The sequence below is a fragment of the Notamacropus eugenii genome, chromosome 3 (assembly GCF_028372415.1).
Source record: "Notamacropus eugenii isolate mMacEug1 chromosome 3, mMacEug1.pri_v2, whole genome shotgun sequence".
NCBI lineage: Eukaryota > Metazoa > Chordata > Mammalia > Diprotodontia > Macropodidae > Notamacropus > Notamacropus eugenii.
The window spans coordinates 149662062-149683182 of record NC_092874.1 but is presented as its reverse complement, the minus strand read 5'-3'; the positions used below and the strand labels follow the sequence as shown (position 1 = coordinate 149683182).

Below are 21121 nucleotides of genomic sequence, written 5' to 3'. Positions count from 1 at the left end.
CTGAGAAAAAAATTAATTTTTTTTTAAAAAGCACAGTCAAAGCCAAAACAGAACTAGGGAGAGGTAGGACTGAAGTGGATAGTGATGAGAGATGTTAAGTGTTCACAGGGAAAAGGAGGTTTTTACTTAGTTTTGGGTGACCATGAATGACACGGATTAGAAAAGGAAGAAGTCTGTTGTTCATCATTCATTCTCAAAGTGGAGCAATAACTCCAGGAGGATGATGTCTTTACTTGCAAATAAATTGGATTTAAGTGAGGCAGGACTGTGAGGTCATCAGCCTCACTCTCTCCATCTGAGTCCAGTGGTAAGATATAGGTCAAGAAGACTGGCAATGGCCCTGGATGCAGTGAGACAACTTGGCCTTTTTAAAGCTAAGGTCTTTTCCAGGTGTGTTCGTCCGAGGTAATGCCCACTCAGTAATTAAAGGCTAGGTAAGAATTGAGGCAAAATGTGGTCCAGTTTGCTTTCACAAAAAAATCAGCCTGAGAGAAGACCCTCAGAGTTTCTGGCCAGAATAGAAATGACTGCTATTTATGCTCACTCTGAGCCATCAAAACCCAAACCACAGAAGAGGAAAGGAAATGGGGAAAAGAGAAAGAGTAATGGATAGATAGAAGACAGGGAAGCAAGGAGGGGAGGACGGGAAAGCAATCGAAGAGAGGAAAGAAGGGTAAGAAATATGAAAAGAAACGGGGAGTGAAAATCAAGAGAAAAGGAGGGAAGGTCCAACGTGTCCACTGGTTGGTGCTCATTCTCCATTCCCACTTGGCCTTCATCTTGCATCTACTCAATCCTGCTTAGATTGAAAGCCATCCCGCCCCTTACCACTGACTGCAGTGAGCCCGGAAAGGAAGAAATAGGAGTTTGCTAGCCATAGGATAAGGATGCAGCACCATTTGACTCACACCCTGAAGAGTCCTGTGATTACAGAAGCTTCAGTTTTCTCTCAAACACTAGAGAAGTAGGGAGATTGGGTCAAAGTTATCTCAACCATTGTATCTATTAAGAAATCTTTCAAGATCTTAACATATACATAAAAGACACCTCGTAGAAGGCTCTTAAGAAGTCAAATGCTGGGCTGGTGTGGTGGGACCTGGAGATCTGAAGGTCTTAGACCTCGAGAGTCAAGAAGAGAGTGAGAAGTGATGGTATCTTATGTGGCCAGACCCTGATGACTTTGATGTTGGGAAAGACTGAAGGCAAAGGGAAAAGGGGACAGAAGATGAGGTAGATAGTGTAATGGAAACAATGAGCCAGAACTTGGACAGACTTCAAGGGATAGTGAAGGATAGAAGGGCCTGGCATGCTATGGTCCACAGGGTCATGAAGAGTTGGACACGACTAAATGACAGAAAGACAACAAACAAGAAGTGGGCCAGTGCACTAGAGTCGAAGTGCACCAGGGGCTGGAAACAAGTGATGAGGTATTAGTGGAAATGACCGAGAACTTAAGACAGCTCTCCTTGCAAGAATGCTATTAGGTGGATTCTCTCAGATGGTATAATAAGGAGAAATGCTTGATAACCTCATCTACAAGACAGAAGAAAAGCCAGATACAGTAATTGAGTTCAGTAGTAGAGCAAGGATTTGAATCCATGAACGTGGCTTCAAATTCATCACTCTTTCCACTGCATCTCACAGTATTCTCTTGTGAGGGAAAGAGGAGTGGATGGTAGGGGTTTGAGATTTCTAATAGCTGCTGTGCAGGTTTTGGATATGGGGCAGCTAGATGGAACAGTGGATAGAGTCCCGGGCCTGCAGTAAGGAAGACTCATTTTCCAGAGTTCAAATCTGGCTTCACTTACTTCTTAGCAGTGTGACCCTGGGCAAGTCACTTAACCATGTTTGCCTCAGTTTCCTCATCTGTAAAATGAGTTGGTGAAGGAAATGGCAAACCATTCTAGCATCTTTGCCAAGAAAATGCCAAATGGGGGTCACAAAGAGTCAGGCTGGGCTGAAATGATTGAAAATAATAGCAGGGTTTGGATACAGACCCACTCAGGTAAGAATAAAAATGCAATTTAACAGTCAGGGTCCAGTTGAGATTGTATAACACAAATCTGCAGTGGATTCAATTGAAACACTTCTTTCTCCAGTAGAGCTCAGGAGCATGAGTGATAGTGAGCACAAAAAACAGGCATAGCCCTGGGATGAGGTTCAGCAAGGCATAGTTGGAAATAGGACAGTGGATCAAGAAATTAATAGAGGATATGGTGATTTTATCTCTCTCTATTCTTTTTAAAGCCTCAATAAAATATTTTTAGAAATATACAAAAGAAAAAAGTATAGGATATAAACAGAATATTTCTTCTTACTACCTTATTAAACTTTATATATTTTAAAATTATGCATAAGGCAAGTTCATAGTTTCTTATACAACCCTCAGTTCATTTCTTGGAATGTTTGTGTTTACTGATAATTCTTAAATTCACACACAAAAAATGAAAAAAACCTGAAATAATAGAGGGCAGTGTAGCCACAGAGTAAAGACTGAAAGGAGTAAAGTGAGACAATAGAGGTGTTGGATCAGGATAATACAAGTGGCTGGAGCTGATCCTTAAAGGCAAAGCATGTCTTCTCAAGAGGAGTAAGGCAGAGAGAGATGGAAGTGTAATAGGTTGTAATCAGAGAGCAATCTCAGAGATTTGAATTGTGGTAGCACAGAATAGTTGTGACATCAAGAGAAGGACGAAACTTTTGGGCGATTCAAATGGAGAACCTGAAAAGATCGATTATCGTATTTTAAAAAATCTATCCTGGAATTTCTCTGAGCCACTCAGAACTTAGGCTCTGCATAGGTGTGGGTTTTGTTTCTGGTTATTTAAAAAATAATATCAATAATGCAAAAAGGGTGCTTTACAGGCTGACTGAAGGAATCTCCTTGCTCTTCCTTCTCTCATTCTGCGCCTGCACTGGAATGGAAGTACTTTGAGAGCAGGGCTAATCCATTTTAAAAATGATATATTTGGCATCTAACACTCTACGCTGCACATGACAGGTACTCACAACTGCCCTTGGTGACTGAATCTTGCTCCACATCATGCTACCTTTCAGAGTATTAGCATCAGAATTCTGGGTAGAAAACAGTGATGTTAAAAAGGTTTGGATGGAGGGATATAGGATTGCAGATCTAGAGCTGAAAGGGAAAACTGAGGTCCTTCAGCCTGGGACCCTCATCTTACAGATGAGGAAACAGGCATTGAGGTCATGTGTCTTTCCCAAGGTCATTGTTACAAGTCTGGAATTTGAACCGAGGTCTGACTTCAAATCTCTCACTCTTTCCACTGTATCACTGTGCTGGAAAGTAGATTGGAGATCTCCTTTCTTTTCCTCCAAACTGACTAGGATAGTTTGGTGTCACACAGCTCTGGAGATCCATCTGGCTCCTTGTAGTGGACTGCTGGGTCTGACTATGGGCAGTGAGACTTGGAGCTACAGAAAAATCTGGTTGATTCTGAGGGTGTCTGCCTATCAGGATATCACAGCCTATCGTTTTTTTGAGGAGAGCTGGCACATGTGACTTAGATCGCCTCGGGCAAATTATTTACTTTCTTTGTATCTCACTATCCTCATCTGTTAAATGAGGGGAGTTGGATTAGATGGCCTCTGAGGTCCCTTCCAGATTGAGAGCTAAGAGTGTATGACTCTCAAAGTCACATATTAAGGTATAGGATCAAATCAACCTCAAACAATGTTTTGGTAAATGGCCACAGATCTGGGCATAAGGATCAGAGTACCTGGAGCGGTAGGAGGGAGAAAGGACTTCCACCTCAGCAGATTTTCAGCGTTCAAAACAAGCTAGGAAAGGTTAAGTGGTTGCAACTTAAGCCACAATCAAAAACAGATGTGGTTCCTCTAGTTGAGTATGTATCCCAAATTCCACCCCACTATTCACTTCTAGCTATACCTGCCACAACTTGAGCCCTTTTAATACAGTGAGCAGGCTTGTTTATCAATAGGTTACCTTTCTTCGATGCCAGCAAGAGATAAAAGGTGTAAGGTAGAATTATTGATGCACAGCCAGTCTCTAAGCAGTCATGAACTACTTGAGTGCAGAAAACACTAAAGCTATCCTTGCAAGATTACCCGGGAGGGCATGGAGGGTCAGCAATGCCCTTGTGCAGAGCGTGAGAGGGGGCCTTAGGTACTAGTACTATTTCTCATCGGTCTTACTCAGGCATGTTGTATTTGGGGAGAGCCCCAAGTTTGTAGGAAATAGGAGCTCCATGCCTGGGAAGGGGGATGGCAGTCAAGTGCTGCTTCTTATTCAGCCTCCTTTGAAGCATTCCAATGGAGGGTGAACTGGAAGATTTGCAACTTCTAACTAACGCCTTCTTTGCCACCAGCAAAGTCTTACGGGGCAGAGAAGGTGGGGAGGGCAGTCTTAATACTTGTTGCCAAGTCTTTTTTTCCTCTTACTCTACCCCCACCCTATACTCTTAAATAGCTTCTGCTAGCTCTACAGGAACTCCGGTGTAACCAACTTCATTTTCATAGTAAGTACTTGCCTTGCTTCAGTGGAGACATAACTGAAATAAATTATGTGAACTATGCCTAAATAAATACCTGATTCAATGGAAGCCAAAGATCTAATAGTCCACAAGCCACTTCGGACTAAGTACTCTGGTGCAACAGAAAGTTTATCTCACTTTTCAGTGTTTTAGCAAATTCTTTTTAAAATTTTTAATTATCTTGAACATAAATATCCCCAATAGTGTTTTTCTAAACAAAAATGGCAGAACACAGAAAAAGATTATAAACGAAATCATGAACTCCATCTGATTGCTTTTAAGTATGTATATATGTATACATACATACATGTAACACATTCTACACATTAGTTTTAAAACTGTCCTATGTTTCCTTCTATTCTCAATTATGCATTTTAAAAAGTATTTCAGTCCCCTTGCCCCTTTCTTTATGGTGTAACTATTGCTAACAGTTCTCTCTTCCTACCCCATTAAGGAAACAAAAACTTGTAACAGATAAACATGTCAATCAAAATTAATTTGCCAGCAGCCACAGGCAAAAAGTTGTCTCCTTTTGCCCCTTTTGTCCATAACCCCTCTATCAAGAGGTGGAGAATGTACTTCATTGTAGGCTCCTCCTTAATCGTTTCTTCAAGTTTTTGAGGTGTTTTTTTTACAGGGTTGTTCTTGTATACATTGTTCTCCTAGTTGTGCTCATTAGGCTTATTTTCAATTCATACTCTGACATTGCTTTTGTCTTTTTTTTTTTAACAGGGTATCAAGGGAATAACATTCAGAAACACTATAGGTCACTTCAAGCTCCCACCTTTAACCTCTTGTGCAATTAGAACAACCGATCAAGTACAACACCATTTTGCCTTTCTTCTGTTGTCACCGAAAAGATAAACCTGTGTAATGAATGATATTTCTAAAATTGGTACTGATGAGCTCAGAGGGAGTTGTCGGAAGATAGCAAAGGTGAAGATGACAGATTGTCTTTTGGAAACTAATCGACAAGTAAACCAGTCATACTAAGGTATTAAAGGAATCTTTTGTCTACTCCCACCTCCATGAAAAGGAAGAGCCTCGGGCAGTTAAGTCCGTAGGAAAAACTAATTTTACATATTGCTGGAAAAAGATGCAGACCAAGATGAAACTGCCAGAATGAAGTACTTAAAACTTCCCTATGTGCCACTTTGAAACATAAGCAGAGTATTTTCAAGGGCACTTCTATCACCCTCACAGAAAGAAGACACTAAACAAACATGCATACCTACCCACTGACACAGCTGTACAGTAACTGCCACTGGTTGACTAACCCTTAAGTAAACTCAACCTAGGACTGAGAGGAAAAAAAATCTGAGTATATCAATAAGTTGATTGCATTTCCAAAAAATTCTCCAGTTCCCAAATTCTTTACATAACTGCTCTCTTAGAACATTTAAGGTGTACTAGCTAAATGCACAGAACTACTTCAATGTATCTCGGATCTTATTGTTTAGATACTAACCTTTATCTGTTCTCATCCTATGCAGTGCTTAGCTGTGAACTTCTGAATCCTCAAGATCTGCCCAATGAGCCAGAGACATTCCTCTAAGTCTTTTAATATTTCCCAGGTTTCAGTGAAGTTGTTCATCTGCTATTCCTTAACCTCTTCCCTACCTCCAGGCTCTCCTGAGCTTTAGTCCCACATTACCAATTTCATGTTAGATATTTAAAATTGGATGTCTTGGAGAGATCTCAAAGTCCCTAAAACCAAACATCTTTTCCTTCAAACTCTCTCTCCTCTTCTAAATTTCCTTATTTCTGTCAAAGGCACCAGGTTTGAAGTCACAACATTGTTTTCTTTCTCCTCACACCCCATCCCTCCCATAGCTAATCAGATGTCAATCTTGCCAGTTCTAAAGGATGGACAGCAAAAGGAACAAGCATTTGTTTATTAAGTATTTACTATGTGCCAGGTACTGTTACAAATATTAATTCATTTAATCTCCATTTTATGTTATATAATCAGTGACTTTTATATGTCAATAAGCCACACTGATCTACATATTATTTTATTTTTACATCCACCTGTCCCCATATCATGCCAACCCTCTATTCACATAGCTAATTTAGTTCAGTCCCTCTTAACTAGATTATGAGCCCCCCTGCCTCAAGTCCCATCATTCCAGTCCTTCCTGTGCACTTCTGTCAAAGAAACATTCCTTAAGCACACATTTGACTTTCCTGCTCAGCCAATTCAGGTGCTTCCTACTGTCCCAAGGATAAAACTTAAGTCCGTTTGCTTACATTGAGAAGTCCTATACAACCTCGTCTGAAGCCATTTTCTCAGCACCAACGGATGTAGCAATCATGCCCCTTTCAATACTCTGATCTGGTCATACTGAACTTTGTTTCTTGCATAAAACACTCTGCCTCCCCTCAGTTGAGCATCTTTGCACTGACCCTATGAGATCTCTACAATATATTCCCTCCACTTCAGACTCCTCCTTCCATCATGAGATGCAGCTCAGGCACTAACCTCTACCTGAAGCCCCATGACTCAACTTGCTAGTGTCCTCTCTCCAAAACTACTTTGAATTTAACTCCTCTGAGTATATCCCATTTATTTTCTCCTCCATTAGAACTTAAACTCCTTTCAAGTAGAGATTATTTCATTCTTTGTACTTGCATCCTGAGGGCCTAGCAGTTCCTAGCATGTAGTGTAGGGGCTTTTGTAATAAATACTTGTTGATTCCCTTTTATACTTCCAACAAGTGAGCATCCAGCTTCTGCCTGAAAATCCTGGAGCTAGGAAACTATGTATTGCCTAAGGCAGCTGCTTCCAAAAATCATATAACTAATGGTTAGAAATTTGAACACAGATCTGACTGATAGTTTTACTAATATCTCCCAATTTCTGCCCCAGGGATTTAGCAGAACCAAGTTCTAACAGGTCTTTCCCCATTAAGTCTAAATTTCCTCAATTTTAAAGTTCTATTTTGATGCCTCATTGTGGCATGGAGATGACACCATTCTACAGTCATTGGAGGCATAAGCTCTGGCAGGTCCTACCATGAGATCTGGTGATGGACTCCAAGGCTATTTTCTGAGGCCTCAAAATTACCATTAGCTTTCCCACCAGGTGATGACCAATAGGGGTAGTGTTTTTTTGGTTTCTTGGCCACAACTACAATCACTCATAAAATCTATCAACAGCTAAGACAGAGAGCTGTGATCTATATCAACAATTCAACTGATCTATTCCCTTCAATGGTGCAGATTTCAACAAGTCCATGTACCTTTTTTGTCCTATATTATTTTTATCTACACATCTCATGCATCTAATATCTTGGAAGCCTTCCTCTTGGTATTATGTCACTCAGTGCAACACTTCAGCTACCCTTTGCTCTTAATAGTGTTAAACTTAATGAGCAGTTGGGATATGAGGCACTGGTAGGGTGCTGGGAATTCAAAAGGTATACAATTAAGTGAAAAATAAGGAAAATGAAAGGAGGAAGCAATAACAAGTGAAGATGAGAAGGAGAGCTTTATGGAGAAAGCACAGCCACTGGGAAGAGTACTGAAAGACCAATCATGACTTCAGAGAGCTGGCAGTTAAGGGTATACTCTCAGTAGAAAGGAGATAGACTCGAAGCGACAAAAGAGAGGCATGTATTTCAGCCATGGTTAATACATTTATTTGTTACAAAGAATGACTTTATGGAGAGAGGGTTAGGTGGAATCACTGGGAAATGATAATTATGTAAAAAAAAAAAAGCATCAAATGTTTTTAAAAAGTCAATTTCTGGCTTTCTGAAAAAGTATGGCATTTAAATTCAAAAGGACCTAGCTTCTGTTCTTGGCTCTGCTACTTACATGTGTAACTCTGGGAAAGTTAAAACCTCTCTGAGCCTTAGTTCCTTCATCCATAAAGTGAGGGGTTTAGAAATTCCAATCCCTGAAGTCTTTTCCATTTAACAGCAGAAAGTCAGCATTAGTACATCTCATCTCCAACAGTACTCTTCATGTTCATCCAAAGACCAAAGTGGGGGTGGGGACTTTGCAACCTTGAGACCACATGTGGCCCTCTAGCTCCTCAAGGGCAGCCCTTTGACTGAATCCAAACTTCACAGAACAAATCTCTTAATAAAAGGATTTGTTCTGTAAAACTTGGGCTCAAAAGGCCAGGTTTCCCACACCTGGACTAAAACAATACATTAACAGGTTACCATTCATTGATAAACTAAAATTTGATTCTTAGAATGCTGTCTGCCGTCAATCCAACAGGAACTGTGCATGAATGACAGACGGATATTTTCTGTTTCATGGCTTGCCAAATAAAAAGCTATCTTGGTGACCAACCTTCTAGTGATGAAATTCTCCCTACTCAGGCAATAATATATTTCCAGGCCCATACCCAAAATCTTTCTAGCTTGGCAATAATAGCAGCTGGAGGCAATGCTTAGATAGTACTTAAATGTTACAAACACTTTACATGTTGTTTTTTTTTAAGTTCAATAATTCTAGGTGCTTCATGTGTTATTTCCATTTGGGAGATGAGAGAACTAGGGCTCAGAGGGGTGAAGTGATTTTTTTCATGCTCTGCAAACTAGTAAATAAATATCTGAATTTGTACTCAAACCCAGGATTTCCTCATTCTAAATTCAGTGTTCTTTTTGCTATACTATGTAATACCTACCCAAGCATGTGTTCCAATGACACTGCCTTCAAGAATTCAAGGACACATTTATGTAGGTTCAAGCTCCTACATGCCCTTAATTTTATCTGAAAAAATCATCCACAAAGCAGAAGTGAGTCTTTGAAATGGTACTGGCAAAGAAAAGAGGATAGAATTAGACTGCACATGAAATGTTACAAACTCTACCACATCCTGCCAAAATAACTGATGAAATCAGTGTCAATCAGCTCCCATTTTTAGAGAGAGTACCTTTATGCACAACTATAACATCTTTAAATTTTTAAGGTGTGTTATGTATATACTAAGGGACTTACTGTAAATCAATTCACTCATTTTTCAACTTTTTTTTATTAAGTTGGCTGCATAAAAGACATACATTTCTCACATGGACAATTCTTGTCATGAATAAAGGCAACAAAAATGTGGCAACAGTGAGTTGTGCTTCACAAAGTAAATCAATCTGGAAGAAAAAAATTGAATTTCTGTACATTGCAACTATAAAGATTAGCAAATAATGTGAATGACTTGTGCATACTCAGATACAACCAAATATGTGTACAAAGAAACAGGCACCCATTATGTAGCTAGTTCACTTGTGTTCCTTTGTTTACCACACATACATAATTTTAAAAATCATCCATTTATGTCATAAGAATGAGAACATTAAGAAAAAATGAAATTTGGATCTCATTTCTTATTTTCATAATATCAGTGCTGAGCTTCCAATAGTAACTTCATTGATGCTAAACATTTAAATGCATTTCAAAAGTAAAAAACAAACAATTTCTTCTCTCCTCTGAATGGGTTTAAAAATAAAAAAGGAAAAAACTCAGAATGGGTTTAAAAAAAAAAAAAAAAGGAAAAAACAAATTTTTTTCTATACTTGCAGGATTATCCCATCCTGAAACCAAGTAGCATGAGTAACGGAGGACAAATATTAATTAGACTATGCCTGCATTTTTTCCAAAGTGCCTAGGTGAACCATATTTTAGAGTATACTTAGTCTAAGAAACCAACCAGCATAATGTAAACACCTCGAAATGTAGAATTACTGTATTAACTGTATCAAAGAACATTTATACACACTTGAAATTTCCAATCTCCATCCTCAAAACAATCTTTGTACAACTATTCAGTATTTTAAGGTTATTTATTTTAAAACCCATCTGCATTCAGGAATTTTTGTTTAACATGAACTGTATTTAGATTTAAGTTAAGAACATTTCTTTTTGCTATGCTATATTTATAATGCAATAAGCCTTTTTTAAATAAAGACAGGTCTTAAGGCATATGAACTGTACAAACTTACAGTAGTGTGTAATTCAAATGCAGTTTCTTCCTTTTTTAAAATAGGGTAACACATCCCCTTCCTGAATAAAGATACATGTGTTAAAGCCTAAGGGGTAAACACTTTTGCTATGCAAAAAAATTTAGTGAAGAAACTGCATATTCATTCTTATGTATACAACCTCATAATAAATCGAAAGATCTTCCGAGTCTACAAATTGAAACATTTACATCCAAAATTTGTATCTAAGGCACATATTTCATGTAAAAACTAGCAGAATTTTCAATCCATCAATTTATTGCAAACACCATTACTTTTATTAGAAACAAACTGCACTGTCTCTAAAGATGCTGGCAATATGTTGTAGAATATATTCTAATTTCACACAGAGTAGTTCTCTCCTTTAATTACATTCCTGTAGGAGGTGCAACTGTTCCTGCGCCATGGGTAGAAATGTTTGACTGACTGTGCAAGCTGGTCTCCTTATATACAAACCAAGCATTTCCTCCCCAAAGTATCATGTTCAGAAAACCGAAGATCTATGGGGAGAAAAAAAAACATCTTAAAAATCTCTCCCACACCTCAAAATCCCAGTTAGTTTTCCCATGATAGCAGAGGAACACATCTATTTCCCCATGAAATTCTAAAGTAGTAGAAATTTAATGTACTTCTCTTTAACAGTAAATTTTGACCCCTGAATTCTCAATAAAATTTCTAAAACTACAAAAATAAAAAAGCACATGCCCCAAACTATGTTGAGCACATGATATTTAAAGAAATAAGCAACTAAAAAGGTATCTCTAACTACTTTGCTGGACAAGTGTATGTTCCTGGTCAGAGAAGGGGAATTATGCTCTAAAGTCTTCATAGCTTTCACTCTCATTTCCAAGTAAAGTCTTGCTTGAAAAAACCTCTTCTCCTTCTCCCCTCTGATTCTGACTCCCTTTTTCTTTTTTCTCTTTGCCATCTCCCCTAAGATCCAAAGTTACATGGAAGAATATGGAATGGAATCTTCAAACACTACTTTACTCCCCAATTCTTACGAGAAGTGAATTTCCCAAGAAATGTGTAGAACCAAATTAATTTGCACAAGGGCTCTTCGGAGTAATAAGAAAAAAAACACCTAATTCCCAAAGAGCACCATTTAAAAATAATAATAATTTAAAATAAAAATGACATTTACTATTCTATCTCAAATTAGTTAATGTAAACATGCAAAGTTTATGTTTGAAATTTAACTCAGCCACTGAAAAGACTATCTTCATGAGTGGAAACAAACCCTATTCCAATGTTTTGATTTTGGATAATATTATGTAGTCAAACTGTATTTTTTCCAAAGCTCCTTATTTACAGTTCCAATTATAATACTGGACTAAATTGGGTCAGAATATTAAAGGCAAGTGTTGAAGTGGGCCTTTAAGGATCCTTCCCAGCATTATATCTGTTTTATCAGTATCAAATATTTTATATAATATCAAATATTTTCAAAAGTCTTTAAAAAGTTTTATTCTTTTTAAGCAAAGTATTTTTACTCCACCTCATTATTATTAATGTATTTAAGACAATTCTTATTTCAGTTTAATTGTAAGTTATATAAATTCATCAGGATCTTAATTTAAGATTTTAATAGCATGTTTAGTTTTAAAAGGAAATAACTATACATGGCAATAGTTAACAATAAATCTTAAATATTAAAACTTAAAAAGCTGCTACTCTCTCCTTAATTACCAGGTAAAACATTTCTAAAAAGCAAAACAAAACCTTTGGAAAAAATATACACATACCACAGATACATTCAGCGATCCCATACTGGTCACAGAGTCAAAGGAGCAGTTTATATCCTTATTATTGCACAAGGCAATTTGACCAATAAGATTTTCACCTGTGGTCATCTTAATGTCTGTCAGAGCTTTAGCCCAAGCTGAAGTGCTCACCAACCATAAGAAAGTAGCAATAAGAGTAATAAGGAAATCCTAAAAAAAAAAAAAAGAAAGAAAATTATATAAATACACCAGATAACTAATTACACATTATTTTTTAAGATCCCACTAAGCAAAGATATTCAGACTTGTCTAAGACACAGTATGAGAGAACAGAGCTGATCAAACCTATTATCCCTCTGAAAGTTTGTGTATACAATTTTCTTATACTTTCAACAACCTATCAACCAGAATTTGATTAACTAGTATTTCACTAGACTTTACACTCCAAACTGTCTCTTCTTAAACAAAGCTCCTTTTCCAAAATTTCTGATGATCTCCTCTTAGTCCTTATCCTTCTCAAACTATCTGCTACATGTGACACACTTCACCACCCTTGCCTCCTGCATACTCTTATTATTTTTCAATCTCCATTATTGGCTTATCCAACCACATCATACCTTAGAAATGTGGGTATCCCAAGACTGTGTCCTACTCTTTTCAGATCTCTCTTTGTAACCTTATTAGATACCAACACTTCTATGCAGATGACTCATTTACAAATTAAGCTTCAATCTCTGAATTTTAGTCCTGTATCACAAAATACTTTTCGGACTTTTCAACTAGAATGTATCAGACACCTAAAAACTGAACTCTTGGCCTTCTCCCTCTTCTGAACTTCCCCAATGCTGCTGAAGGAAGGCATCTCCATCCTTCATGCCGTCCAAGTTTATCACTTGGCATTATACTGAATTCCCTACTGTCCCTCACCTACTTAGCCAATGAAATTTTGTCATTAATTCCATCTACCTTTGTAATATTTCCTGCATCTTGACCACTTCTAACACAACTACCAGCTTAGTTCAGATTCTCACCAGTTGATGACTACAACAGCCTTAAGTCTCTCATATTCCAATCCAACGTACATACTGCTTAAGTAATTTTCCTTAAGCACAGACCTGACTATATATGACTCTTTTTCAATCAACTCCAGTGCTTCCTATTGCTTCCTGGGTAAAACATATGCTTCTCCATTGGCTTTAAATCTAGCTATCATCCTATCTTTACAATTGGCCTATTTTCCTGCTCCTCATAGGATGTTCCTTATCTCCCCACAGTCTACTGTCTTTGCACTGGCCCTCCCATATCCTTCTTACCTCTACTTTGGAGTTCCTCTCTTTATAAAATGCAGCTCAAGTATAATCTTCTACATGAATTCTTTCATGATACCCCACTTGCTAGTGTTCTCCTCTCAAATATCTTTGTATTTAACTACTTTATACCTACCTATAAACTTCATGCTTATATTGTAAATATCTTAATTTGTACTTGAAGTCTCCCTGATTAAAACATAAGCTCCTTGTGAGTAGTTGTATCTTTTTTTTTTTGTACCTGTGTCCTTAGGTGCTAGTATAAAGTGCATGGCATATAGCAGGTGCTTAATAAATACTTGCTGACTGACAGATCAATGACCCTGAGACACTGCAGGATTTTGAAAATCATAATAAGATTCCCTCATAATCGGATTATTTTCAGCATAACTTTTAGTTTATTAATGTATATCGTAGAATTTTTTTTAACTTAGCAAGAAATTTTACTTAAAGCATGAATAGGATGGTTGTAACAATTATAAACCAGGTTTGCAAATGGCCTGACACTACAAAGACTATTTATAGAATTCTAGTTTATAGTTCCTATAAAATAGGTACTTAAGAAAATTCCTGTTAAGCCCTACTTAAGATATAGAAGAATTTTTAAAAATAAAGTAACACAACCTTTGCAAAGTTTCTAAGAAAATAAGCAACTTCAGGTGATAAAAAATATTTCACACTTACCATTTGTTTTCTTGTTAGCCATGCAGCAAAAATAAAAATAAAACATTTTACTGCTTGTTTAACCAAATGCTAACATCTTACAAATTTCAACACCCTTTAATTAAAAAAAAAATCTTTTTTAAAGAAGGCAATGTTTGAAATACCTTCTTTAAATTTAGAATTCCTGGAAGTATCACAGTATGTCAGAGTTGGCCTCAGAGAGCATTTAGTCCAATCTATATACAACGATAGCAGCCCTCTAGATCTATAGTCATATAAAACATATCTTTGCTTTAAGACCTCCACTGAGGGGCAACCAACCCACAACTTCTTGAGATGGTCCATTCAGTTCTGAATAGTATTCTAAATTATATCAAGCCTCAATGTGTCTCTCTGCCTCTTAAAGCCAAGGTTCCAAACCAAGTCTCAGTAAAAGCTAAGAGGTTCTAGTTACCTATGCTGAATAGACTCTTTATCTTCTACCTTACCAATATTCTATATATTGCTTTAAATGATTCATTTGTAATATTTTTAAATTACATGTCATTGTTATTTGTTTTAGCGACATGGGTAGTTTGACCTGAGAGGGTATATAGCTCTCTAAGAATCATAAAAATATATAAGGGTGGCATCATGAAAGTACTTTCTGTTCTCTACTCTCAGAATCTCAGCACGAATATTGTTTTAGGAACTAAGCATGATTTGGGAGTTTTTCAGAAATCATTTTCTTCCTCTCCTTTGTCAGCCTATCCTATCCCTTATTCCAAGTGATGAGCAGATTCAGGTTTACAGGGTATGATATTTTGGTTTGCAGTTTGACTTCCTTTGTTTTCTAGGATATGCTATTCCATTTTTAATGAATATGGAATTATTCTGTGTAATACACATTTTTCTTCCTTGATATTTGAAGGTCTTTATTCTGACCATTTGCAAAATTTGCTCTCAATGAAGTGTGGATTTCTGGGTGTGGATTCTCTAAATGTGCTTTGCTGTGTGTCTTCTTAAGTTCTAGACAGTTTTCTTTTATTATTTATTGCATTATGGAATTCTTTTTTGTTTTTTAAAAAGTCATGTTGTTCTGGGAGATCCCTGATTCTTAAGTTTTTTCTTCAGCCAAATATTATACTTTAATTCTATACTAAAAGCTCTAGTATCTGACCTAATTCCTAATTTCTTCAGTAAATTTTCCTTAGTTGCTTGTGCTAGTTAGTGTTTGTTAAGGTTTTTCCTCTTGCAGTGTTTTCAGCCTTAGCTTATGCTGTGGTAAATACTTCCAAAGGACTGATCTCTGGTAGCAGTTGTTCATAGAGCGGCAGGGAGACTCTCCTCCTCTATGAGCCATGATATTTATTTGTAGTGAAGGATGCCAAACAATACCATACCAAGGACCAATGGTGATCTTCCAGCACTGGATGTCATGATCTTATGGACATAATAAAAAATCCTAATTATATGAAGGGCAAACTACAGATATTCTACATATGGTAGAGATCTACCCAGCCTGCTACTGTGAATCATCAGTGAGTTTGCTATCTCCAGTCTCGTTGTGTGCTCTGGATTTAAAGAATTACTTTTTTGGTCATGCAGTCAAGATAATAAGGTAAGTCAGATCCAAAAACTTCTATAGCATCAAAACTCAAATATAAGCTCATGGATATCACAAATAAAAAATGTCTGGTTCGACTCAAAAGTAGGGAACTCAAAGACAGACTGTCAAAGTTTTAGAGGCAAATTTAAAGTAAGTTATAAAGATTTTTGTTTTGGGGGGAGAGTGGGAGAGGGCAGGGAAAAAAAGAATTATGAACACTACTTAATTTTGAGGTTCTTGGTGTTTAAGAAATTCTTCAGAATTAAAGTATGCTTAATAGCCTATTATTTTCTATCCCATAGCTTGCTTAAAAATCTAAAATAACATAAACAAAAGAACTAAAATCTCTCCCCCTTAGCAGTTGAATTATATGTTTACTATACAGAAAGATGTTCAAAATATTAAGAATAATCACTGGTTCTAGAATACTGACCTCGCTGAATTTTTATATTGAAAAATTCAAGCTAATCTATACATTAGTTTGACTTATATTTCATGATATTTACAAAAACAGGAGTCCTTAAGTATGCCAAGATATGAGAACCTGTATTTCAAGTCAGAAAAACACATTAGCAGAAATTACTTTTCTTTAAAAAGAAAATAACATCAATGTGAAAATAACTTACAATAAAGGGAATTTTTCGACTCTCCCGATATAGATTCATATAACCAATATAAAGTACAAGTGCAGCAATGCAGTATAGGAAGACCAAGACTGCAAATGTAACATAGAACTGGGCAGAAGAAGAGAAATCTCCTATAAGAAAATAAGTGCTCCACTTTTCACCACACAGAGACTCCTGTAGTGCATGAAATGAAACTTGATTCAACCTAAAAAAAAAAAAAAAAAGTAATTAGGTTCATCAAAGAGGATAAAAAAGAGCTTTAAACATATTTTAATAGGAAGATTTAAGATAAGAAAAATGCAGCCATACATTTAGGTAACAGTAACAGCCCAAGAGTCTTTTCTGGATATAAGCCTAAATGTTCTAATCAAATTCATACCACAGGCTCATAGAATGAAACGGGACCTTAGAAATTATTTAATCCAGCTCCATTAACTTTACAGATGTAGAAATCAAGGCTCAGAGAGTGTGGGACTTCCCGAAAGATGGTTGATGGCAAGGCTGGAACTAAAATTCAGCTCTCCTAGTTCCTAGACTGGTATTCTTTCTACACCAGACTGCCTCTATTTGATAGGCATATATATATATATATATATATATATATATATATATATATATATATATATATACACACACACATACATATACATACATACATATACATACATACATACACATACACACACACACACACACTATAATACTGATAGGCAGGTGTATATATATGTATGTATATATATATATATATAATACTATAATACTAATATACTAACACTATAATATTAGTATTATAGTAAATTTTTTTCTAACATCCTGAAATAAAATATTTTGGCTGGTAAAAATGATTAGTTATTAACTAGAATACTCTCACACACATGAATGCTACTCTGACATACAGACTTTTGTTTTGTTGACTATCTAGACTTTAAAGTGCTATAGATCTCCCAAGATCTAGCTGTTAAACATTTAGCAGCACACCTGGTAAGAATCCACATCAAGTTTAAATGAATCAACTTCTGTATTTTTGCGGATCTTGTTTTTTAAAGATACACTAAGGAAAGAAGTATAGTTTATTTCATACTAATGATAATAAGTTTGATAATGTATCCTTTGGAAATATTTCATTTTCATACATTGCATTTGCTTAAAATGAGGCACAGTGCACATACGTGCGCACACACACAAATGAAGCAAATTTACAACTGAAAATCTTATTGTGGCAACATAAACACACTTACCTGAATGGATAAGCAAAGGCAGCTTCAACTGTACCATTGGCAGGATTTGGAGCTGAGCAGGAAACTTTGAAACTTGTCTTGCCCTTAAAACCTCCACAAGTGGCAAAAGAAAAAATGGAAGCTACCTACATAAAAATAGAGATAGGACAAAGGAAAAAGTTCATTCTCTTAAACAGCCTTAAAATCTTAACTATCAGAGCATATTTCAATAATGGACTAGAATTAAAACATAATTTAGAATAATAGATTAAAAATACTACACAATTACTGAGTATAACTGATAACATAAGTAACATCCTATATGGTCTGCCATGATGAAGTCCACCTACCAGAGAGGCAAGTATGGTATGATAGACTGAGCACTGCTCTAAGAATAAGAAAAGACTTAAGTTGATTGTAACTAGACTGTCATTTCCTGGCTATGTGACTGTGAACATCACTTAACCTTTCTAAGCCTCAGTTTCCTCATATATAAAATGAACACAGTATACACCTACTTACCTGATAGTCATGAAGAAATTCTGTAAACTATTAAGTGATACAGAAACCTGAGCAATCACTACTACTAAAATATTGCACTGAAGTTCAGTAGACAGCCATGGCTTTTTAGAGTTCAACATGTTGCCTTTATTACTTTTTTGCAAGAAGCCTTATTCAAGTCAGGCACAGAAAGGGGAGGCCAATACTGGGGTGTGGGAAGGTAGGTTAGAGGAAATGGAGTGCTTTAAGAGTTTTAGAAGGTGTGTAAGAATTCTCAAATACAAAAAACATTGTAGAGAACCACTTCACCTTCGACACATTTTAAATCCAACTAATTCCTGATACAGTAATCTTTCACAATACTTTCATTGGTTACATGTGTGAAGAGTGGCTCATGTAAATACTTTGTGAAGTCATAATACAATGAAATCATATGTGAAATCATAACACAATGAAGTCACATGAAAAGTTAAATCGTAAAATCAGAAATAAAGAGGAAATGGAGGTGACTTTCCAAGTCACCCAGTAACAGAACAAGGGATATAAATCCAGGTCCTCTATCTCCAAATCCAGCACTCCTTCTACTGTACCATACTTACTCAAAAGCTACAAGTACAATAGTAATCTTCCCTTAGAGTTCTTCTTGGATGCCTCATTCTGGTGTGGAGGTGACTGTGGGTAAAGAACATGCCAATGAAACACAAACTCTGGGCACCTAGGTCTGCCTCAGCTGGAAGGATATCAAAGCCCTTCATAGCCTAGGCCTCTCCTACCATTTCTACTCTTCATATACAACTCTTCAATCCAGTGAAACCAGTTTCCTGACTATTCTTTGAACAAGATACTCCATCTCTCAACTCTGGGCAATTTTTACTAACTGTCCCCCTATGCCTGGAATGCTCTTCCTCATTTCTGTTTACCGACTCTCTGGTTCCAATTAAAATCACATCCACAGGAAGCCTTTCCAATCCCTCTTAATTCTAGCATCTTCCCTCTTAATTATTTCTTATATGTCTGGCAAAGAGCTTGTTGTCTTCCCCACTAGACTGTGAGGTCCTTGAGGATGTGGACTATCTCTTCTGCCTCTTTTTGTATTACTACTGCTTTGTACAGGTGCCTGGTGCTTAGTAGGTGCTTAATAAATGTTTAGTGACGGAGCATAGTAAATCTATATATCACTAAGTAACAGGCTCGGCACAATAATGGTTGCCACCAAGATTTTTTTGACAACAAAACATCATAAAAACACCTAATGAGACTACTGGAAGGCAACTGTTTTGTGTCCATTTGTTTAAAGAGTATCCTATACAGAATAAATCACAGATCTTTCAAAAGTTTAACTAAATTAGAAGGGTAGAATAAATAACAAGTGTGGTGCTAGGATTGAAAAGAAATACAGGGTCCCTGCCAGTTAGTGGCTTATAATCTAATTAGGGAGATAAAACATATAACTAAATATACATGTGTGTGTGACTAGATATGTATATATATATATGGTACCACATTCCAAATGATTAACAGGCCAGTGATCTCCAAACTACTTTGATCATGTACCTCCAATATAGGCACACTTACTTATAAATCATGTACATAAAGTCCAATTATGTATATTATAAAAACTTAAAAAAAGATGAAATAATATTAATTACTTGATCCTAGGTTGAAGAAGAAAGCTCTGAAGCTAAATGAGTACAGAAGTGTCATAGTTAAACTTCTGGTGAAGCAAATTTACTTCATCAGCTGTGTGGAGAATGAACTGGAGAGGGAAGAGAACTGAGAAAGAGAAACTAATTCAAAGAAGTGAGAGGTGACAAAGTCCTGAAATAGGGTGGGGACTGTGTGAGGCAAGAGAAGGGGATAGGTATAAGAGATGCTGCGGAAGCAGAAGTGACAAGATATGGCAACTGAATCAGTATGTGGGGGGAGGGAAGAAATGAAATGCCACTGTATGTGTATACTATCTCTTAAAATTTTAAAACTTTCTAGTATTATAAAGGGCATTTCCTTGACAATAACTTGGCTTTTTTGAAGTCCAAAGTTAATTCAAATGAACTTTCGTACATTTCTAAATTAAGTGACTGTTCTGTTTCTAACACTGTTAGTAATATATCACAAAGGTGGGGACTGGGGTAGATTATCAAACTGAAATGATGTGTTGGTTAGTTCTCAGCTATTTCCCCCTTCTGCCATCTTTGTTTTTGAAAAGAGAACAATAAAAATTGTTTTAAAGAAAAAAGTGTATTTTTCTTTTTCCTGAAATAATCAACAGAAGACTTTAAATCCAATCATACTCTTCCCCTTTACTTAACCAGAAATTATTTAATGCTCATTGTGTGTCAGGCACTATGAAAAGATTAAGTTTTTATTTTTTTACAAAGTCTATGATCAAGCAGCTATAATTTTTTGGGATGAGAAAACTAGCATACATTTAAAAAGTACAATCCACAAAAGTCTTTTTCTTAATAGTAAGCTAAAGTACTACTCAAATACCTTCCTTGTGGCACAGAAGCTCACCCTGGGTTCTCAGATTATACCAACAGCACGCAAGAGCTAGTAAGGAATCCTGAGCTCAAAAAAGCTTTGCATATAGTCCCAGGAACAGACTAAACCTTCACACAGAAAAGTAGTAAACACATAAAGACTCATAGCTAGTAGAGGGTAGCTACTATGTGAAACAAGGTAATCCAGAAAACAAAGGAAAACACAAAATGGCCCTGTGTTGTCCCTTTCAGTACTCTACCATGTCATCACTCCTGTTCCAGTTTCACTTTCTGTCCCTATTGCTTATCATCAGTGCGTAGCTTATTAACTGCTTAATAAATCCTTGAAGACTGATTATATCTGCTCAAATACCTTCCTTCTTCAATGTACCCACCACACAGTTGATTAAAATAATCTTCCCAAGACCCTGGTCACAAAATTTTAGTTCCACTAATTCACTGTTGGTGGAGCTGTGAGCGCATCCAACTATTCTGGAGAGCAATTTGGAACAATGCCCAAAGGGCTACAAAA

The 21121-nt window shown here is 36.5% G+C and overlaps 1 protein-coding gene across 5 annotated transcripts in view; it reads right to left on the bottom strand.

Moving 5' to 3' along the window:
- Window positions 1-9485: 9485 nt before the first annotated feature.
- The window catches only part of SYPL1 (synaptophysin like 1), a 28494-nt gene continuing 16858 nt past the window's right edge, over window positions 9486-21121 (bottom strand). For all 5 annotated transcript variants that reach the window (XM_072653077.1, XM_072653079.1, XM_072653078.1 and 2 more), the window contains 4 exons: window positions 17630-17754; window positions 16392-16596; window positions 12229-12417; window positions 9486-10983 (listed from right to left, as the gene is read on the bottom strand). In XM_072653077.1, coding sequence (XP_072509178.1) covers window positions 10852-10983; window positions 12229-12417; window positions 16392-16596; window positions 17630-17754 — 651 coding nt within the window. In that variant the 3' untranslated portion in view covers window positions 9486-10851. The remainder of the gene's footprint in view (window positions 10984-12228; window positions 12418-16391; window positions 16597-17629; window positions 17755-21121) is intronic.